This window comes from Malania oleifera, chromosome 7 (assembly GCF_029873635.1).
Source record: "Malania oleifera isolate guangnan ecotype guangnan chromosome 7, ASM2987363v1, whole genome shotgun sequence".
NCBI classification, from domain to species: Eukaryota; Viridiplantae; Streptophyta; class Magnoliopsida; order Santalales; family Ximeniaceae; genus Malania; species Malania oleifera.
In genome coordinates, this window is record NC_080423.1 from 68,035,762 (window position 1) to 68,060,143 (window position 24,382).

Below are 24,382 nucleotides of genomic sequence, written 5' to 3' on the forward strand. Positions count from 1 at the left end.
TTATGAGGTTCGGCTTATACCCAGCCTACGTCCTCGCCTTTGGCAAACCACCAAAAGATTCACTAGTTCAGCTCTGTTGACGGGTGGAACAATACCGATTACAACCACTCCTACCTTTAGGCTAGAGTCCGCCTCTCCAAACGATATTCCCTCATCCGGTCCAATGATTCTACAACCTTGAATCGTTTATAAACAAGAAACAATATAGAGAAAATTTTGTGTACAAAAGACACTCTCACAACAGAGTAGATTAGTATAAGATTCAGAACAAGTATACTTCAAAGTAAATCAAATATAAAAAGATTGAAGCTCAAATTGAATTTAGATCACCAAATATCTTCTAAGTATTGAAAGATTTAGACTTTGAAGGCTCTACTTCAAAATTTGTGTTAGTAGTAACTCAATAAATGAAGTAGGATGAACACAAGAGAGTTTGAGGTCTTTTAGAGAATTTTGATTGCTGGAAAATTTCTTAGGATTAAAATCTTTGAAGTTTGGAACTATTTATAGATGTTTAAAAAGTAATTCCTTGCCCCCAAAGTTTACTTGTAGTAATCCCCAAGTTTTTCAAAAGAGTAGTGCCCAAGAAATACATTTAAAAAATCTTCCTATTGGATATTTTAAATCTGTTCAAGTGGCAGTTGCCTGCCACAACCTGGCAGTCATCTACCATAGAAGAAATTCAAAACTCAAAATACTGGCAGTCGCCTACCAAAACCCAGCAGTTGCCTGGCTTGACCACCCAGGTGCCTGGCTGTGCTCAGGTAATCACCTGGCACCCTACTGTCTCTTTTAAAAAAACTTTTCTCATTTAGGCAATCGCCTGGCCTATCAGATTTCACAAAAAAAGTTTCTTCTTTTGAACCCTCATTCACTTTGATTTTTTTTAACATTCTTTAGGGTTTTTCTAACACCACTTTTCTATGTTTCTTTTGTTTTATAAAAGTTTCAATTCAGTTTATATTTGAAGTTTACTTGAAGTACTTACATTCAAACATTCTTAAAACTATATTCTTTTGATCTTCAAGTGACTCTTTGTTCTTCTATCATCTTTGAGCTTTTGATCATCTTTCTTTTTGATCTTTTTGAATAGTACTTTCATTATAAACTTTATCATCCTTTTGAGCTTTGAACTATCTCTAAGCTTTGCCTTCTTCTTGAAAAACTTTCACTAAGAAACCATATTAAACATATCATGATTTGTTATCATCAAAATAAGAATTGTAAGCCTTGTTAGGCTAACAGACTCACCTACATTCATCCTAAAGGCCTCATATTCACTAGTTAGCATATCTATCCTACTATCTTTCACTTCTCTAGTACCTTCATATGGGACTTCTAACTTATCCCAGATTTCTTTTGCAGTAGCACATGCCATTACTCTATTAAACTCATTCACATCAAGACCACAATATAGAATATTCATAGTAGTGGCATTCAAACTAACAGCCTTCATATCATCATCATTATATTCTTCATCAGTTTTAGCAACTCTAGTTGTACCCTCTATTCTCATGGGAACATAATTTCCCTTAGAGACGATTGTCCACACCTTCCCATCTGTATTTTGAAGGTAGATGTGCACCCTCTGTTTCCAGAAGGTGTAATTAACACCATTGAAAATCGTAGGTCGTGTGGAAGATTGTCCCTCGGGGAAAGGGGTCACGGAGCTATGAGTCATCTAAAATCTTTTGTAAAATAACTATTAGTCTATGCTACGTGGCTCTGATGCTAATTGTTAGCTTCACCGTGATCCCAAGAGGGGGTGAATTGGTCTTTTTAAAATTAATACCCTAGGTCAATATCCTAATAGTAATATTTTCACAACCTTAAAGTCAATCTAGTGCAAGTAAAATAAACCAATTGCAATATGTAGCAGAAATTAGATAGTGCATGTCAATCAACTAAGCATGCACCAGAAAGTAGTAAAAAGTAAGTGACACCCAAAAGTGTTATCGAGGTTTGGCAAATTGCCTACATCCCCGCCCTGACTAACAAGCACAAGGATTACCACTACAATGCTCACTTAAATGGGTGGATGGGCACCTAAATAATCAGGTCAATTAGCACAGGGCTAACCTCAACCTTTACACACAATGCTTACTGGGCTAGATTACCGCCCCCTCAAGCCACGCCTGGAATATAACAGTATTTTTCTCAATCAATTGGTACAATGATTATACTTTCATGTAAAACAGATATGTACCCAATACGCGCAATCACATAAACATCAATAATATGGATATAGTGTAAGTTCAGTGATGCAAATAGTTGTACTAACAACACTCAATATGGTATTATCAATGAAATGCTCAAAAGTGTTCAATACAAGCAATATCTTAAAATTTAAGTAATGCACATTTCAATAGCAAATCAAGATTCCAAAGATATCAATCAGATATTCAAACTAGTTCAAGAAGATTTTCTTCAATGAAATAAGCACACTACTAGTTTTAAAATATTTTTACTTGTTGAAAATATTTTTGCACAACAAAAATCAAAGCTATGGAAGTCTTGCAACAATTATGCAAAGACCCCAAAGCTTGCTAGTCTAATCCCAACAAATATGTATAATATGAAATCAATGGGATAAAACTAAGTCAAACTCCCCAAAAAGAATATCAATAATCACACAAGCGAATGGGAGTTTGAGCAAAATCTAGCAATCACAAGCACACTATATACGCTCTCACAATCTCAAAATGAAATGGAAATTTGAGAGTATTTGGACAAAAAGAGTATTTGCAAAAGAAAGGATTTTTGGCTAATGAATTATTAATTAAATGCTAATCCTCACAAATGAGCCTATATTTATAAGCAAGGTAAAAGTTATAACCGTTTGGGACTTGTTGGAAATTCTTAGAAAAGTTCCAAAATGTTTAAATACAATTAACCCAAAATAACTCGTATTTACCACAGTTAAAATATTTTTAACCGGGTGAGGTTCGGGTGGCTAAATCGTGGTCCGATTCTCCGAAAAGACACAATAATAAAAGGTCTTTAAATCAGTTTGGCAGCCTGAGTTTCAATTCGGTGGCCTGAATCAAAGTTAGAAACATTTCTTCGGATTTTCGGGTGCCTGTTCATAGGTTTGGTAGCCCGAACTCATGTGTTTGGTCACCCATGGTTTAATTTGAACTAAATCCCTCGGTAGCCCGAGTTGGTGAAATGTCATTTTTAGGTGGTTCGGATGCCCGTGGAAGGTGTGCACAAATTTGTTCGTTCACATGAAAGCCTAAATCAATTGTTGACTTCTCAACAGTTCGGGCGCCCGAGGAGTTTTGAACTCCTGGGGTTCGGTCACCCGAACTCTCTCAAATACCCTAATAATATTCAATTAAGTGCAATTTTAACACTCCTGTATTTTGTATGATTATGTGCATGAGTGTTAGGACCTATAGTCATACTAGGGTCTTATTGAGCTTACCATATATCCTATATGCATGATATGCAGGTAATTAATACAAATCGTATCCCTAGTTACTATTACAAACCCATATTACATTAATTAAATTTACCATATGAATTAAAATCTTCAGGGTCTTCATGTCTTGCTTCAAGTGTCATTCCTTGATATGCTCATCTAAGCCTGCATATACACTTGAAAACCATCAAATACCAAGTATTTATCATTATCAAAACCGGGTGTGACCTATAAGGTCAACAGACTAGCAATGGAAGCCTTGAAGGATGTAAAGACTATACACTCAAGTACATTCCATGATGTTAGAAGAGCGAAGAAGAAGACATTTGATTTAATTTGTATATGCATTTAGGTTTTTATATTTTGGTCTGTAATAAATGCATACATCCTGCATGATATGACTTAATGTTCATAATAGGCCCTAGATTGACTTTAGGTTCCCATAAACACTTCATGGAAAATCCATAATAACTTAAAAGTTATACCATTATTAACAGGGGTGAATTCTAATAAGCATTAGGACCTAAAGTGAACTTTGAAAGGGCTTCGACCGACCAAACATAGGGCATTAAAAATGTCTCAATCGACCGAACTGGTGAAAAGTCAATACTTTAACTTGGCTCGGGCGGCCAGACTTATATTAGAACTAAAATTCCACGGTCAACCGAACCTTGAATGCTGACACTTTTTAACCAGCCCCAGCCGCCCGAACCTCTAGTTTAAAATGATCTCAGGCGACCAAATAGCTAGAACCAACAACCTGAACTATGCACCAGGCGCCTGAACCTACGAAGGTTAGGAAATTGCCTTAACCCAGCCAACCAATTTTCCCCACAATCACGCGAACCCAAAAACAGCTTTGTGTCTATTCGGCGACCGAACCTCTCAGGTTGGGTTATTTTATAGTGCTAATTAAGCTTTATTTTTTATTAAACAATCTGGAAAATATCAACGTGTCCCCAAACGGTCATATTTTCAAGAAGTCTATATTTACCCCTTCATTAGTCAAAATTAGGTACTTTGATTATTTTCAAAAACCTCTCAAAACATTTTCTTAATCAAACTTCCCCCACTTATATTTTTTATTACAAAATCTTTTTAGGGTCATATTTTATACTCTCCATTCATTCTTTTGAAAATATTTTTCAAGAGAACATATTATTTGGGCATTTATTTGATTGTTTTAGATCATTCACTCTCATTTATACATTCATCTTGAAAATCATTTTTTGGAGAGTAAAGATTATGTTTTTTCACATAATTTTGTTTGATAAATATTTTTGAAGAAATAATCAACCTTATTTGAATCTTTGAGTACCTATCATATGTATATACTTTTCAACTCAAAGATTATCATTTTTATTATTTGCAAAAGGTCTTTGAAAGCAAAACCCTAGGTTCTCCTACTTAGTACTAAAAATATTTTTTGAAGAAGAATTTTATTAGGGTTCAAATCTTTGAAGCATTTTATCAAATATGTCTTTCTTCAAAGATTGGATTATTTATTTTGAAAAACACCCTTACTCCATTGAGCATCATTTTATATCATTGGAGTGAACATTTTATGAGCTTTACTATGTACATCTATGTTTGTATTTAGAAGTGTTTTAATATATACAAAAATGATTTTTATTGTACCGGTTGGGTTCAGCCCATAAATTGAATTGGGGAGTCTTAACCCTATAAGTGAGACCGGTTGGGTTCAACCCATAAATTAAATTGGGGAGTCTCAGCCCTATAAGTGAGACTGGTTCAGTTCGGCCCGAAAATTGAACTGGGGTGTCTCGCCCTATAAGGGAGACAAGTTGGGCTTAACCTTGTAATTGAGCAGGGGTTTACCTTGCCCCGTAAGGAAAGGTTGTAATGGCTTCTGCTCTACCTATTTAAGTGAGTAGGGATAGTGGGATCCTTGGGGGGTATGCCCAAGGCAGGGACGTACGCTAGTTTGGTCGAACCTCGATAACAAATATCGTGTGTTTCTCTATCCTTATTTCATATAATTTTCGAACTTTAATTTGCACATGTGTATTCTTGCTTATTTACTTTTATAATTATTCGCATGCACACATTTAATTTAAATGAGATATGCTACATACGTGTATGTCTGCACTGATAGCCAAATTGTTTTACATACACACTTTTAATATTGAATGGGATATGAACTATGGTGAATTTGAAAATATTTAAATTAGCCAAAAGTTTTAAAAACCCAATTCACCCACCCCCCCCCCACCCCCCCTCTTGGATCACACCAATTCCAACATTTTTCCTTTTCTAAGGTAGCATGAGATTCTCTTAAATCTTCTAATTGTTTTGCCAAATTTTTATTTTCATTTTTCAAACTTGTTTTCTTTTTAGACATTTTTACTAGAATCTTATGAGCATTAATAAATTCCTTTTGAAGTTCCTCATAAGTTGGCAAGCTTTCACTGCTAGATTCATCGCATGATTCACTACTAGAATTATCACAAGATTTATCGCAAGAATCATTGCATGAATCATATAAGGAAGTGGAAGGAGAGGAAAGCACCTCTTCGTCAATTAATGCAATAAAGCAACACCTTTCTCCTTCATGATCTTTTGAGCTCAAGTCATTTGGAATGGTGGCCTTCTTTTCCTCGGTTTCTTCATACCTCTTATCAAGTTCTTCCCAAATATCCTTAGCATTTTGACATGCCATGATTTCTATAAAAATGTTAGTATCTAGAGCACAAGATAGCATGTTCATTGCACTGGAGTTGATTTGCATTAAAGTAAAATCATGCTCATTCAATTCACTTTCTAGTTTAGGAGACTCTACATTGTGAATAATTTTCATTGGGATATAGTTCCCTTGATCAATCACTTTCCAAGCTCTCCAATCAACAGTTTGAACAAAAATAATCATTCTTTGTTTCCAAACGGTGTAATCTACACAACAAAACAATGGAGGCCATGAGAAAGATTAACCATCACAAAACAGGGATACACCAATGTGAGTCATGGAATCTTTATACAAAAATGGTTAAGCTTATTGCATCTGGGCTCTAATACCAATTGTGAGGATCGATGATCCCAAGAGGGGGGTGAATTGGATTTTTAAAAACTTTTGTTAATTATTTTTCCTAATCACCAAAAATATCCCAAACAAAATTTAAAGCGTGTATGTAAACCAATCACAACAATAAATAAGCAATCACAACAAAATAAATGTAAACATACACGTTCAAAAATTTAAATGAGATACGGTAGAGAGAACAACACCTTTTTACAAGATTCGACAATCCCCGTCTATGTCCTCGTTTTGAGCAAACCACTCAAGGATTCCACTAAACCACTCCTTCAAATCGGGTGGAGCCACCCCGTTATGCCAGTCCTTATTGGCGAACCAACCTCTCCAAGCAATACCCCACATTTGGTCCACTCCTTATAGGTAGAGCCACCTCTCCAAGTGATATCCACTCACTTGGTCTGCCTCTTCTAGGCGGAGCTACCTCTCCAGACGATAACCCGCATCTGGCACAGTTCTATACCCGAACCGTAAATACAAATGATTTGTAAAATAAATTTGCGTACAATGAATGCTTCTACAAAATCTGATTTGTACAAGGAAATTACTTTCTATATGTGCTCTCAAATGAATTTAAAATGAAACTCGGTAGAGTAGGGTAGTCCTCTTAAAAATATTTTGCAAGAAAAAGATGAAAGTATGAAAATGATTTTCTCAATAATTGACCTTTGACATATCAAATGCAAGAAGACTCTCAAGAAAAATATATGAATGTGAATATATGCTCAAGCCTTACTTGTGTAACTAAAAAATATTATCTCCAAAAAGATTTTCAAATGAAGAGTAGGAGAAAAATATTTTTTGAGGATTGACCTTCGAAAAATCAAAAAGCAAGAAGGCTTTTCAAGCAATATATATATATATATATATGAAAGTTAAATATGCTCAAACCTTCAGGATTACCTCAAGATTAAGAAGTCTTTGAAGCAAAAATATATGAATGGATATACGCTCCAAGCTTCCTTGAATAACCCAAAAGATTTTTCCCAAAAGAAATTTTCAAAAAGAAAAGTAGGAGAAAATTAAAAATTTGATGCTCAAAGATGAGTATAAAAATGTTTGGGAATCAAAGAATATGCAAGTATGCTCCCAATATGTTTTTCTAACATTTTTCAAGTGTTTAAGCTTGTATATATAGGCAAAAACCCAATATAGCCGTTATATGACCGTTGGGGCTTTAAAATAATAGTTTATTTTGAAAACTAGCCATTTTTCAACCGTTAGGGCATTTTTGCACAGCCCTTAAGTTTTTTGAACATAAAGTTTTCTATACAACTCCAAATTGCATGTTCTTGGTATCAATAGAAATCTAAGAGAAAATTCCACAACTTTTGTGTAAAACACTTTCTAAGATGAGAACTGATTAATTGAGAAAATTGCTCATCCATGCGACTGCAGAAACATGAAAGGGATTTTTCACTTGAAATATTTTTTACACATTTGAAAAATGATTTTTCATGAAATATAGAGTGTCTAAGGTCAGCCTAAGGTTGATGTTGAGCTTCAATTTAAATCAAATGATATGCATGCACAATTGAAACCTAAAAACATTACAATTGAAAAAATATAAGGTCTTCAAGCTTTACTCTTCGGATATCCATGGAATGCCCCAAGATATGCGCTCGTTTAGTTACTTCATGACTTCCATTTTGCATCAGTCATTTATGCCTTCTGAAACTTAAACTTATTCAAATACTTAACGCACAAATGAGATGCTGTGATTTGTCATTATCAAAACAGGACTCAAAAGTTAACAAAATACCTTCAATCCAGAATAGTCTACCACATATCCCATCCATACCTCTTCCAACACTTTCCCCTCTAGTGATATCCTTAGCGATTGGTTTACCAAGAAACAAGTCATACTAACTGCCTCGGCCTAGAAGTTCTTCACTAGTCTTGCATTTAGCCTGAGACATCGAGCTCTCTCAATTAGAGTTTGGTTCATCCTTTCAGCTACACCATTTTGCTGAGGTGTTTTTCGAACAGTGAAATGTCTCCTAATGCCCTGCTGCGCACAAAACTCCATAAAACAAGAATCAACATACTAGGTCCCTTTATCTTATCTGAGATATTTAATTCTCCTCCCTATCTAGTTTTCCACTTCAGCTTTCTACAACTTAAACCTGGTAAACGTATCTAACTTGTGCCATATGAAGTAAACTCAGACTTTTCATGAGTAATCGTCAATAAAACTCACAAAATAAATATGTCCACCCCTTGATGCTACTCTCACCAGCCCCCAAACATCAAAGTGTATATAGTCAAAAATACATTCAATCTTGTGAATAGTTGATTTGAATTTCAAAAACTTGCAGAAGTTCAGCTTACATATTTTTATGCCCTTCAAGAGTTTCCTTTTATGAAGTTCTTTCATTCCATGTTCACCCATATGCCCAAGCAGCACATGCCACAAAATGATTTCATCAAATTCAGAATCTATGATTATAGCTCCACCTACAATAGTAATTCCCTGCAGTGAATAAATGTTTCCATCTAACTTTTTCCCTTTAATCACTGTTAGATTGCCTTGGCACACCTTCATTATTCCATTTTCAAACTTGTAATTGAATTCATTACAATCCAAAGTGTTTAGTGAAATGAGACTCTTCCATAGGTCCGATATGCGTCTTACATTACTCTAGGTTCTTATAGCACGATAAAAAAATTTTGAGTCTTACATCTCTTATGCCAATGATTTTACAAGATACATCATTGACCATAAGAACTAAACCTAAATTTACCAACATGTAAGTGTTAAACCACTCCTTATTTGGAGTCATATGGTAAGAACATGTCGAGTCTAGGATCCACAAGTCCTTGAGGCGATCCGACCCTGACGAAACTGAAAGAATATCACCAACACTGCAATTTGAATTCCCTTCTTCAACTACATTTGCTGATTTTGAAGTACCTTGCTAATTCTTAGCATTCCCTTTCTTCCATTTTGGACACTCTGATTTAATGTGCCCCTTTTTGCTGCACTTAAAACACCGAATTTCCTTTTTCTTCTTGGACTAAAATTGGGATTTTTGACTCGATCCATTTCTAAATTTTCCTCTCCTACATTCATGGTTACTTTTCACAACAAGTCCCTTTGCATGAGATATTTCATCGCTCACTTTCTTTCTTTGATGAAAGCCAAGCAATACACTTATCACCTCTTCCACATTCAGGGTCTCTTTTCCCTATGTAGAGTTGTAACCAAGGTCTCATACGAGTGAGACACTGGCAGAGAATTTAGTAGTATCAGTGCTTATGATTTGATTAAATGCATTGATGTGTTGGTTCAAATCCGAACCACCACCATATTAAGCCAATAAAGCCTTTGCTTAAGAAAACATTTATTCGTAAGAGATTTGGACATGTACCTGCTTTCAAGCTTTTGCAATATAACCACAGGAGAATCCTCTTCCATGATATTATACAACACGTCATCTACCAAACATAACCTGATAGTAGATACTGTCTTTCACCCTTCTCTACCACAGACCGAAATTACCGATTGCATCAAATTTTACAATGTCAAAGTTTGCAGATGAAGTACCTAATGCCATACTAACAAATGCTCTGATACCAAATTTGTTGTGTATAAAATCGTATTTCATAGTGGAATATCAATGCAACAATCAATGAAGAACCAAATAGGGAACACACCCACATAGTGTATATGAAAGAAAATAAAAATCAACACACAAGGAATTACGTGGTTCGGCAATTCCTACATCCACGGGAGCAATCAGCAAAGTTTCATTATCTTGGTGTCAAAGGACATAATACAATGATCTTTTTACTTTGAGAATACACCTAGAATGATGTATTTATAAACACTACAGTGGTTTCCCTCCAAACACCCAACCACACTAATGTTCACATTCAAATTTTGAAATCAGCCTCACTGCCTAGAACAAAACCATCGACGATTTGAGGTAATATTTAGACAATTCCATTGATGGTTCCTTCGATGGATAAAAGCCAAGTACAACATTCTGAAACTTCAGCCAAACTATCAACGATTGGAGCAAACCGTCAATGGTTTCCCACAACATTCTACTATGTTATTCTCCTTTATGTATGTCATCCACTCAAAGATATGAGCCACAAAACACAACAGAGTTGCCTACATATATAAGGAGTCATATGTGCATGCATCCATATTAATTCCTTGGTGCTAGTTCTTTGTGTTTGTGAAGGAACCAAGCAACAACTGCATTGCTCCTAATTATTTCAATGAATTTATTTAAAATCCTAAAAAATCGGTTTTATGATCTTCAATTCAGATGAAAAACTCATGTGGGTGCTTATAAGACCTACTTGTATATATTTACAAGTGAATTAAACCTTTAAATATTATGTAGTTCAATTTTATAATGCTTAAGCTTTTTCCATATCTCATTTGAACAAATGTAAAAACTTCTCTAAAGTAACCCTACTTGAATGAAATATTCTTTTGACTCTCTATAGATCTACTTGTGTTTGTACAATTTTTGTGCTCCCCCCCCCCCCCCCCCAAACATAAAAAAGAAAAATCTAACATGGAGGTTGAATAATCATACACATGGTGCGTGGAACGTTGATGCACATTGGAAAGCGTCTTGCTAGTGTATCCTAAAGACATGAAGACATGTTCGCCCAATGACACAAATGTCACCCAGTAATCGAACAACTAAAATCACCTAGTCATCAAGAGATAGAGGTCAACCAGTAATCAGGTGGCAAAGAAGACGAAAATCAAGCATGGCCATGTACAAAATCCATGGCATAAGAGTTACATCAGTTGTTCTAATTAGGCTCCTTATTGTTTTAGAAATTTCTAGAATTTATAATTAGGATTAATGTTTTAAAATGTCATGAATTTAATATTAGGATTAACATTTAGAAACATCCTAAATTTATGTTTTGAGTTATTTATATCTTCAAGTTTGACTTAGAGAAAGGATGTAAATATGTGTATTCTCTATCTTATCTTTTTTTTTTTTCTAATTTAAGTTCGTTCACCTCCCTCTTCCTCTCTTATTCTATGAATTTTTAAGATTTCTATAATTTCCTTCTTCCAATTCTCTATTTCATTTGGGCACCCAATTTAAATAGGGCATCTTTCCCAATACTTCTGATTGGGCTAGCATAATGAGTATATTTTATCCACACCACACATCCACAATCAATCACCACCATCAACATCATCAAAAGGTGTTTGGGCAACCATGTGCCTTAAGGAACTTGTATACATTTTGCAAGTGTATTAGATCTTAGAGGTCTCTAGAATTATGCTTTATTATGTTAACTTTGCTTACTCCCTTTCTCTTTTTTAGGCTCTCACCACTTATATTTTTAATAAAATAAAATCAGCAAAATGAGTTCCTTTCTTTCTTTCTTTTTATTTTTTATTTTTTAAAAAGAAGGCAGCACCTCCTATTATTTATTAATATGCCCTCATTTTTGGCAGAGGAATACCATGGTTACAAGATAAGTAAAAGGGAGAATACAGATAAATAAAATAAAACCCTCCCAAAAAACAACACTAACAATCAACCGAATCAAGACAACAGATCTAAACAATGCTAACTAAGAAAAAGGCCTAGATAAAAACACACAAAAAAAATATATTAAACAAATCAAAATCAACTGATAAAACTCGAGATCTGAATTAACGACGAAAGGAAATGAGACCAACCTATCCATCCGAAAGAGTACCTTTCAGATAATGTGGTAAAATATGTTGTTCTTCGTAAATTACATTGTTTCCCATTTCTTCTTCTTTAGTAAGAAAATTAGTTGCACTATTCCTTTCCCTGTATTGATGTTGTTGATTTTTGTCCCACATTGGTAGAATAGTTCCACATTAGTATAAAAGGTTGTTTTGAATTTTTTATATTATTTGTCCCACATTGGAGAGAAGTGTTTTTTGGACTTGAGGTTGAAGCTATATAAAGAGCTCAACTCTTCATTTGTAAAACACACCTCAAAGTTGTACTTTGTCAAGAAGTAGTGGATTGATCATCGGCGCCCAAGGACATAGGTAATTCTATACCGAACCTTGTAAATTTCTTGTCTTGTTTTTTTTTTACTGTTTTATTATAAGTTTCTGCATTGCTTTAATTTCTTATATATTCAATAGTAATAGTTGTAGTATTGGTGTTTGGCACAAGTGGGGTGCCTGGCACAACAATTGGTATCAAAGCTAGGTTGAATAGTGTTGATACGGAGGTGTTCCTCTATTAGGATCCTTGATTCCACGTTTGATGCCTAAGAAAGACCTTGTCTAAGCGAGTGCTCAGATACCATTGCAGCTTAGTCGTTCCTTAGAGGTCGGCCTAGTCAAAGTGAAATTTCATAGGATAAAACAGAGTAGACACAGTTGGTACGTACTATTCATCCTAGGTCTTTTGCTTTGTTGGTTGCTATTGAATATATAGAAGATGGCAGAAACTAGTGCAGCAGTAGAAGAAACTCTGTCCACATGAACTCCAACCCCTTCGGCTTCGACATCATCAGCGAAGACGATAGCTAATGCTCGGTTTGAAGTGGAGAAATTTGATGGTACAAATAATTTTGGTATGTGGCAATGTGAGGTGATGGACATCTGGTATCAGGAAGAACTAGATATTGCTTTGGATGATAAACCAGTAAATATGGGTGATAGAGATTGGGAAAAGATCAATCATTAGGGATGTGGTACAATTCGTCTGTGTCTCACCAAAAATCAAAAATATTGTGTTATGAGGGAGACATCTGCAAAGAAATTGTGGAAGACATTGGAAGATACATTTATGACCAAAAGTCTGGAAAATCGACTCTATTTGAAAAAGAAATTGTTTTGCTTCCAGTATCAACCAGGCATTTCGATTATTGACCACATAAATGCTTTCAATAAAATTTTGGCTGATTTGTTAAATTTGGATGAAAAGGTGAAAGATGATGATAAAGCCATATTGTTACTGAATTCTCTCCCTGATGAGTATGAACATTTGACCACCACTTTATTGTATGGGAAAAATAAAGTTACTTATGATGTTGTTTGTACTGCATTGATTAGTACTGAATGCAGAAAGAAGGATCAGAGGGTCCATAAGGAAACAGCATAAGCACTAATAATAAGGGGACGTTCTCAGAGTCGTATGCTTGGAAGGAAGAGTAAATCTCATGGGGGGAGTAAATCTCATGCGATACCTGCTAAAGATGAATGCGCCTTTTGTCGTGAGAGAGGGCATTGGAAGAAAGATTGTTATAAATTACAACAGAAGAATAAGGGCAAAGCACATTCTAATGCCAATATAGCCAATGATGACGGAAGTAGGTCAGATTTTTCTCTTGTTGGAACATCTTCATCACATCATTTCGGTGAGTGGATTTTGGATTCTGGTTGTTCCTATCACATGTGTCTCAATAGGGAATGGTTTTCTAATTTTGAAGAATTAGATGGTGGGGTTGTTTTTATAGGAAATGATAATACTTGTAAAATAATTGGAAGAGGATCCATACAGTTGAAATGTCAAGATGGAACTATTAAGACCTTGACTGATGTTAAGTATGTTCCAAGCCTAAAGAAGAATCTAATTTCATTGGGTGCCTTAGAATCTAAAGGGTTCACTATCACTTTGAAAGATAGAACCTTAAAGATTAAATCAGGTGCGCTGGTGGTGATGAAAAGAATAAGGAAAAATAACTTGTATTATTTACAAGGTAGTATAGTTATTGGCTCAGCAGTTGTTGTTTTTGAGAAAGATGTAGGTTCAGATACAATCAGGTTATGGCATATGCGATTAGCACATACAGGAGAAAAATCTTTGCAACAATTAGCTAAACAAGGTTTGTTAAAGGGTGCAAAGGTATGCAAACTTGAATTTTGTGAGCATTGCATTCTGGAAAAACAAATTAGAGTGAAATTTGGCACAGCAATCCATCAGACTGAAGGTATTTTAGATTACATCCATACAGATGTATGGGGGCCCACAAAAACGGCTTCATTGGGTGGTATGCATTATTTTATCACTTTTGTTGACAATTTTTCCAGAAGAGTTTAGGTGTATTATATGAAGCATAAAAATGAAGTGTGTGATATTTTCCTTAAGTGGAAAAAATTAGTTGAAACTCAAACTGACAAAAAGATTAAACGGCTCAGATCTAGAATAATGGTGGTAAATACACGAGTGACCCGTTTATGAAGGTATGTTAGGATGAAGGTATTGTTCGACCCTTCACAGTTCGAAATACACCATAGCAGAATAGGGTGGCAAAGCGCATGAATCGGACTTTGTTGGAGAAAGTTCGATGTATGTTGTCTAATGCTGGGTTAGACAAAAGGTTTTGGGCTGAGGCTGTTAGATATGCGTTTCATCTCATCAATCATCTACCATCATCTGCAATATGGGAAAAAACACCCTATGAGGTATGGTCTGGAAAGCCTACTAGTGATTATGATTCTTTACATGTATTTGGTACTATGGCTTATTATCATGTTAAAGAATCTAAGTTGGATCCAAGAGCCAAGAAAGCAATATTCTTGGGGATAAGTGCAGGAGTCAAAGGATATCGTCTTTGGTGTCTAGAGACAAAAAAAATGATTTTAAGCAGGGATGTGACTTTTGATAAACTTGTGATGATGAAGAAAACAATATGCAAGGAGTCACGAGTTGAAGAGAAGACCAGTGGTACTCAACAACAGGTGGAGGTTGAGACAATTTTGGGAAACCCAATGAGAAATGAGACTACACAAGGTAACTCTCCAGTTGTAGTGGGGAATAGTGTACAGGAAGAGGATATTTCAATTCGAGAATCATCATAGCAACAAGAATCAATTATTTCTTAAAGGCCAAGACAAGAAATTCGAAGTATCTAAGACAGTGGTACAAATGATTTCATCAGTTTATGATGGGTTATAAGTATATATCAGAAATAAACATGATCATTGTTTTTATTTTCGCGGACTACAAAATGGATCTTTTATATATTTACTCTTGTATGTTGATGATATGTTGATAGCTTCAAAGAATAGGGAAGAAATCAACAAGTTAAAAAGTCAGTTAAATCAAGAGTTTCAGATGAAAGATCTTGATGAAGCAAAGAAGATACTTGGCATGGAGATTCACAGAGACAGAATGAGAGGAAGAATTAGTTTGTCTCAGAAACAATATTTGAAGTACGTAGTATAGAGTTTTGGCATGTCTGAGCAGTCAAAACTAGTAAGCACTCCTTTTGCTCCTCATTTCAAACTTAGTGCGGCTTTATCTCCTAAATCAAATGAGGAACGTAAGTATATGTCACAGGTTCCTTATGTAAGTGTTGTTGGTAGTCTGATGTATGCAATGGTTTGTACTAGACCTGATATTTCACAAGTTGTTAGTATGGTGAGCAGGTATATGCATGATCCGGGTAGAGGGCATTGGCAAGCTGTGAAATGGATTTTGAGATATATTATGAATATGATTGATGTTGGTATAGTATTTGGGAAAAATAATACTATTGATCAACATGTTGTTGGATATGTGGATTCTGATTTTGCAGGTGATTTGGATAAACGTCGATCAACTACTGGATATGTTTTTACATTTTCTAATGGTCCAGTGAGTTGGAGGTCTACCTTACAATCTACCATTGCCTTGTCTACAACAAAAGCAGAGTACATGGCAGCTTCAAAGGCTATTAAGGAAGCTATTTGGTTGCAGGGTTTACTTGAAAATTTGGGAGTTGTTCAGAAGCACATTGTTGTGCTCTGTGATATTCATTTGGCAAAGAACCAAGTCAACCATGCACAAACGAAGCACATCGACGTTTGATTTCATTTTATGCGGGATATTATTGATGGAGGCAAGATACTTCTTCAAAAGATTGCTACAACTGAAAATCCCGCAAATATGTTGACCAAGATTGTAACAACAATCAAGTTTAAACATTGTTTGGACTTGATCAATATCCTGCAAGTCTGAATATTTTTGGAAGGCGCCGATGATGTGGAACTCCAGAAAATGTTGGTGACTGAAAAATTTGCTGAATTTATCGTCAAGGTGGAGATTTTTTGTTTTTTATCCCACATTGATAGAATAGTTCCACATTAGTATAAAAGGTTGTTTTGAATTTTTTATATTATTTGTCCCACATTGGAGAGAAGTGTTTTTTGGACTTGAGGTTGAAGCTATATAAAGATCTCAACTCTTCATTTGTAAAACACACCTCAAAGTTGTACTTTGTCAAGAAGTAGTGGATTGATCATCGGCGCCCGAGGACGTAGGTAATTCTATACTGAACCTCGTAAATTTCTTGTCTTTTTTTTTTTTTTACTATTTTATTATTAGTTTCTACATTGCTTTAATTTCTTATATATTCAATAGCAATAGTTGTAGTATTGGTGCTTGGCACAAGTGGGGTGCTTGGCACAACGGATGTATCACCATGAAGTTCACTCCTTTTAGCTCCGCTACTGGCTCCTCCCAAAAATTCCAAAAATACCACAAAGTACATCTACCTTTCCGAAGCCAATCAACTACAATTCACGAGTCACTTTCAATACAACAACAACAACAAAACCAAGCCTTAGTCCCGCTAAGTGGGATCGATTATATGAATCCTTTTTCGCCAATTTATGCAAATATGGACCAATTATTTTGATAGATTTAAGGATATTAAATCTTTACTTACTATCTCCTCCCAATTTATTTTAGGCCTACCCCTACCCCTTCAACTGGCCCCTTCCCCCCCCCCCCCCTTCTCCCCCCACAATAATTAAGTCACTTATTCTCACGGATACACTATAAGGCCTACGTTGCAAGTGTCCATACCATATGAGTCATCCCTCATTTATCTTATCTTCTATAGGAGTTACACCTAACTTACCACGAATATGTTTATTCCTTAATTTATCTTTCAATGTTATACCACTCATCCATCTATACATTCTCATCTCGGCAACTTTTACTTTTTGGATATTATGTTTCTTCGTCGCCCAACATTCTGATCCATATAGCATAGCTGGTCTTATAGTTGTCCTATAAAACTTCCCTTTTAATTTTAAGGGTATTCTACGATCACATAGTACACTTGAACCACTTCTCCATTTTAACCAACCTACTTTAACTCTATGCATTACATCATCTTCAATTTCTCCTTCAGCTTGCATAATAGAACCAAGGTATCGAAATCTACAAGTGCTATTTATTTCTTCATCATCAAGCTTAACTTGATCTCCAATATTCCTCCTATCATTACGAAAATTACATTTCATATATTCTGTTTTATTTCAACTTATCCTAAAGCCTCTTGATTCCAAAGCTTCTCTCCATAATTCTAACTCAGCCTCTACTTTGTCCCTAGTTTCATCAATTAATACAATATCATCTGCAAAAAACATACACCATGGAACCTCCTTTTGAATACTCTTAGTCAATTGGTCTATCACTAAAGCAAAAAGATAAGGACTCAAAGCAGATCCATGATGTACACCTATGGCAATTGGAAATTCTCTAGTTTCTCCATCTATAGTCCTTACACTAGTCATTACTCCATCGTACATATCCTTAATGACTCGCGAGTCACTTTCAATAATCACATTAAAATAATGCAGTCGTTTGCACAAACGAATTCCTTCCCGAATTGCTTTTAATTTCGTACTATTGTTCTTACCATTACCAAAATATCTTGAAAAAGCCACTTTCACATGGCATGGTTATCTCGAATAATTCCTCCACCTCCTAAAGTACTTAGATTGCCTCTACAGCTCCCATCACAATTAAGTTTTATCCACCCTGCTGGAAGTTTAACCCACGAAATAATTTTTTCAGGCCTGGCATAAACTCCCTAATGCTTAATTTGAAACTTTTCAAAAATCGTAATGTTCGACTTCTTCAATTTTTGAAAAGAATTGGTGCTCTCAGTTATAAAACTAACCCAGTATCAAACACTTCTCTACATCTAATCCGCATTTTGATAAACTCCTTTCATTCTCACCTTTCATCTTCGATTCCAAAGGTGCCACGTAATTAAACACGGAATCAGCCTGATTAAAATAACTTTAATAGACGATTTTCGAGCATAGTGGAACCAATTTGCTATTCTGTTTTTCCAGGGAAGGAATTATTGGAAAGGAATCCCCAACACCACACTAGCCCGATGCCAAACGTCTGAAACTACCTCACCTAAAGAAAGAATATAATCATTATTTTCCTAGTTTCTCTACAAACAGCAATCACATGCCGAAGTCATCAATATTCTTTTGGCCTGAATTTTATCATTTACAGCCAAGCATCTGAACTAGGCTTTCCATAAACATATTGAGATTCGTCTCGGCAATAAAGAATGTCAAAACCAGTCATTCCACACAAAATTATCACTTCTGCTCCTCACTGCCTCCCATGCCATTTTTGTAGAAAAATTACCATCAGGGGCAGGCTTCCAGACAAATAAATTCTGCCCACTTTAACCAGCCGGCACATAATGCAAAACTTCGATTGTTTTATCAGTACCAACCAATTCCAGTAATAATAAGAGTTCCAATTATTTTTCAGCCAGCAATCCTTAATACACAGCTTCTTGTTCAAAATGAGTTCCTTTCTTATACTTTTCTAATTGTTTTTTCAGAGATAGTTTAGTATCACTGTCCAAAATTATGAAAATGGAAACCAGAAATGAAATCAAAAACTAGAAATAAAAACTAAAACCCAAAAACCAACAACCTATTTAGTTAATATTTATTAAAATAAATTAAAAACATAATTAAAAATGCTTATTTTCATCTTTGAATCAAATAATATTATAAAAATATGATTAAAATAACAAAACGGCAAAGTAATACAAATTTAAAATACAATAATAAAAATAAAATTATTATAATTTTTATACTTTCAAATTTTATTTTACAATAAAAATTGTATTGAACATGAAAATTAAAAAATGGTAAAAATATTTTCTAATTAACTTTATTACTATTATTTTTTGAAATTCATGTATTTTTTATTTTAATTATATTTAAATTCATAAGTTTATTTTACTTTTATTTTAATTTAGAAGTATTAAATCAATAATTTAATCTAAAAGAACTATTTATAGATATTATAATTTCTGATAATAGGTTGTCAAAACAAATGAGAACCATAAAATCTGACTTTCAATTTTTTTGCAAACAGTTGGAAACTGACAACATAAACATAAAAACTAGCAACATAAATACACATTTTTATAGTATATTTCTTCAATGTGTAGAAAGAGAAACATGAAATAATAATAATAATAATAATAATAATAATAATAATAATAATAATAACAATACACCCTTAATTTTTTTACTAGTTTCTCACCTTAATTTTCATTTGTCAACTTTGGAAAATTGGGGCTTTTATTATTTTTAATAAGTTCTTGGTTTTTATTTTAAAGAAAGTAAAACCCACAACTCATTTATGGGCAAAATATGTTGACTTCAAAGATTTGCTAAAAAAAAATACATAGCTCAATTAACATTTAGAAAATGATATTAGCCTTTCCTCATGATTGGCCTAAGTTTAGCGATGTGGAGTACAAATGACAATGACAGTGTTAGCCCACAACTAGTATCCACATATCAAAAATGAAAAGAGGGCAACATTGTTTCAAACATAAAAAGAAAAAGGGTTTTGTTTTTGCTTTGTGCTTTGTGTTATGTGTGTTTTTGTCTTCTTGTTTTTTTTTTTTTTTTTTTGATGCATCACAAGATAAGTCAGATTCTTGAAATAGATATTCTTAGGTGTGAAATGAAATTCAATGAAAATTGTGTTCAGAAATATAACGATTTAGGAAAAAAAAAAAGAAAGGAACGAGTCACTAATGCAAAAGTTTATTATTTATTTATCATGAAATAAAAATGGAATACAAGCATGAGCATGTGCATCTATTCTGTGTTTGGTAAGGATGGAAATTGAACAGATGGAAAATTGCTTCATCCAAAAAATACCAGACTGCACAAGAAGACCAGAGATTGCAGTAATTCAGCCATTGGATAAAAAAGGCTCCCCCTTCTTTCACCTATCACATCACTTTTAACGCAATGGGATGAGACAGAATGAAAATTTGAATGTAAAACATGAATAACAAAACAAAAAAGAACAATTAACAAATTTGATTCCGCGTTGGGGGCTATGTTGGTATCATAATACTGTAATGGGTCTGTCTGAAAACTATACAGATTTTAAGAGCCGAATGCTACATTTTTGCATGCATTGAATAGGGAAGAAAAGAAAGAAATTTACAATTGTAGCATAAAACCTTTGTTTCTGACAAAATCAGTTAGTCATCAAGTGTGGTTCATGAACCTTGTCAATTGTAATCACCAGTTAATACTGATGTTCATCTTTAGCTTTGTTATTTTCATTTTAATTATTGAATTTGGAAGGCAGTATGATCATGAAGCAGCTATACAGTTCTCCCAAGTTCCATATCTTGAGCTGAAGCATTCTCCTCCCATAAGTTGTGCAAACTCAGAAAAGACTTCACGTGCACTGATATCCCAAGCCCTTGCCAGCTCTCCAAGTGACATGGGCTCCGAAAGGTTGCGAAGGGATATGATGAACCTTGACTTTGCCTTCCGTGACAGACCATCAGGCTCTTCACTGTCACTGGACAGGAGAAGAAATTTTATTTTCACTCAGGATATGCTAATAGTCAGAATCAGGCACAGTGATGGAAAAAATTCTCAAAGAAACCTACTGCCACACGGACAAATTATTATGAGTGTATAGCTTGATCTCCTCTTGACAAACTGAATTTGATTTCAAATGGAGTACATGCACAGAAGGATAGACGCACAAATACACACACACACAAAGAGAGACTGGTTTCCTAACCTCCAGCAACCAGGCAACTTGTCTAAGACTATAGGAGAAGAATTTGGGTAATCTGCAGGCACGAGCAACCCCACGGGAAGGATTGGCTGCTGTAAGCAGGAAAAAGGGCAAATAAGACTGTTAAAATGGAAATCTGCAGATTAAAATCATTAAATAGTCATAATGTGGTCAGAAATTTATAAACCCCACCATTTGTGATGATGCATCCCACAACTTGAAATTTTCACGAAGAGCCACAGCACTGTAGGAAAATCTGATGATTGTTCCGTCACCTGCTTTAGTTGTAGCAGTATCTTCAGCTGAATCTGAAACTATTTCTATCACAGTTTCAACAAATTTCTGGTTTACATGTCTGATTTCTTCCAAAAGTGCATTGTTTGGCTGCAACAATAAGACAAATGGATAGTGAGTTGTAGAGGCAAATATAGCTTTAACGAAACAATATGCAATTAGCTTGATGAGGATGGGGGGCCAAAAAAAAAATTGAGTAGCAAGATGAGAAATCAATATTTACAATTGACTACATTTAGGCTGCCAAAAATTACAATCCAGATCATGTCTGGCAGAGCAATAAAATTAAAAGCAGGCTTCCTGGAAACAGGTTTTCCAACTAAGACTTGGGTCAAAGGGTTAAGAACAGGTAACATGCAGACTTCAAGGAGGGTTTGTAGATCATCATGGAGGCTGGCTTCACCAACTCAGAAGCTGATTACCTTTGTCCAGGCATATTGAAGCCAAGTTCAATTGTAGTCTATTTTAGAATAGCCTCAAAAATGAGTTTTAACTCAGGCGGAGGATGTTAATTTTCTTGCTACATTTAAATGAGAATTTTGGCAACTGGACAAGGAGTGGATGGGACTAATTTTACTACAGTCCAGCCTCTGCGAAGAAAAAGAGGAGGAAGAAGAGGAAGAAGAAGAGACCAGTTGAGAAATTGCACCACTCTCCTTGGCTTTTTTCTTCCCATCACCAAAACTCTCTTTTTCTCTTTTACCTTAGCAGATTCATTCTCTCTTCTCCTTCCCCACACTGCTGATCACCAACTCCATCTTGTCCAATGCAAAGCATTAAAAGTTTCAATGATGAAACTTGGAGAAGATTAGTTGGAATAATATTGCAATCAGCACTCCCTTCAATTTTTAGCACAACAAAATATTATCTTATCTTTACACTGATTTTACAACTCTTTATGTGGATATTTGACAGTCACACATTATTTCTGTGACATAAAATTTGCAATAATAATCACAAGATTCTGAACCAATCACAGACAGCATGCAAATAAACACTGTATAGCATCATAAGAACAAACTCTACCATTCTAATAACATATTATACCTCAATCCTGCGCCTCTTAGTCCTAGATGTTGCAGTTGACTCTAAGTCAAGCATCTGGCCACCAAACTGCTTAAAACTATCATTTTCACTAGCTGAAGGGGAAAATAAATCCAATGCCACTGCACTTGTATGCCGTTTCATCTTTTGAGCAGAAGCACATCCATATTGCGAGTGTAAGTCACTCCCTTGTAAATGACACCTTGTACTGGCCCCCAAGTCCTCACAAATAGCAAATCTGGGTTTGTGAACAGCTGCTGTTCCGACTATATTATCAATTAGATTTACAACTGCGCCAAGATCACTGACAGATGCTCTCCGTGCTTCAGCTGATGTTGATTTTAACTGAAACTTGTTATATTTCAACAGTTAGATTCACAGCATCTAATTGGAGAGAGACAAAAGTTCACGCATAAAAAGCATGGTTTGAAGCTTGTGATGAAAGACTTCATGGAATTTGCATCCTTCAGAAAATGAAATGAGAAGAAGTATATCAGGGGCAAACAAATTAACTCAGAGAAAGTTAAAGAACAAACCGCTTTACGTAAGCGCTCAAATGGCTGCTCCACAGCATTTGATTGCTGAGTGCTATCTTCAAAAATGAACTCTGCCAGCAAGGGAGAGGCTGACATTCCAGATGTAACAGTGGCAAGTAATTCATTCTGGGTATGGGTTAGGCTTTGGACCCCTGCCTGTGCAACAGGCATGTGAGAGCGTCCAACAACATTTTCAGCAGTTGAGAGTTGAGAAACACTGGAGAGGTGATCATGAAGGTCCACAGGGACAGAAAGTGGAGTTATAGTAGAAAGAGAAGTAGCAACTAATGGGGAAGTGGCTGATTGTAAAAATTTCCCAACTTTTGAAACAGCTGGCAACAAATTTTCCTGGTCAATCTGTGGAGAAGAGGGCTCAGGTGTTTGAGGAGAAATGGCCTGAAGCTGATTAGTAGTAGTTGATAGTAGAGATTGATCTCGAAATTCTGAACCATGGTCAGTTGTGTGATGTTTCTGATGCATTTCTGTACCAAAATCCATTAACTGTCTCATTTCCAAGTCATTAATGTTATACTTCTGCATCAGCGTTTGTTGATTCCTCTGCTGAATCAATTGTTGAGGACTTTGTTGCTTCAGCTTCTGCATCTGCTGCAACAATTGATGTTTTTGTTGTTGCTTTAAGTGTTGTAATAGGGTATTTGAACTCCGCCAAAGTGAATCCACAGAATTATGGGAGGAGTTTGTCTGCTGAGGTGTAATAATACTTTGGTGTGTAGACCTCACAGAACCATGCTGCAGTGGACTTAGTGCATTCCCTTGCTCAGACTCAATATGGGAACCAGACTTAAGTGAATTTAATATATTTGGTCGTGAGTTCAAAACCCCTTGTTGTGTCGACATTAGACAAATGGAACCAGTAGATCTGCTTGTCAAAGCTAAGTTCGCAGGATTCAACTGAAGTTTCGTATTTCCCTGCGGATGCATCTGGGGTTTGGAAGATTGGCTCCCACATTGTTGGAGTGGTTGTCCATTATGCTGCACAGAAACTGTTTTCTTGCTCCTAGTTGAACTGATAAAAGAAATGATCACCTTCTTGTAGTGATCCAACTTCTCCTTAGGAAGGCGTAAAATGTCATTTCTGGACACTTGTAATAACCTTATCATTTTCTCCACCATAATCTTAGTGTTGTTGCACCTTTCAGCTTGTTTCGGCTCCAGTGGCTGCAAGGAGGAATCATACCATTGTACAACAGAAGAAAAATAGCAAGGGAAACAA

General features: G+C 35.3%; 1 protein-coding gene across 5 annotated transcripts in view; it reads right to left on the reverse strand.

Moving 5' to 3' along the window:
• Positions 1–20,526: 20,526 nt before the first annotated feature.
• Positions 20,527–24,382, reverse strand: part of LOC131160490 (mediator of RNA polymerase II transcription subunit 15a-like) — a 28,054-nt gene continuing 24,198 nt past the window's right edge. For 4 of the 5 annotated variants that reach the window (XM_058116241.1, XM_058116243.1, XM_058116240.1 and 1 more), the window contains exons 7-11: positions 23,149–24,327; positions 22,616–22,957; positions 21,467–21,658; positions 21,278–21,366; positions 20,527–21,049 (exon numbers count right to left, since the gene is read on the reverse strand). In XM_058116241.1, the coding sequence (XP_057972224.1) occupies positions 20,836–21,049; positions 21,278–21,366; positions 21,467–21,658; positions 22,616–22,957; positions 23,149–24,327 (2,016 nt within the window). In that variant the 3' untranslated portion in view covers positions 20,527–20,835. The remainder of the gene's footprint in view (positions 21,050–21,277; positions 21,367–21,466; positions 21,659–22,615; positions 22,958–23,148; positions 24,328–24,382) is intronic. The other variant, XM_058116244.1, reaches the window with a different exon arrangement.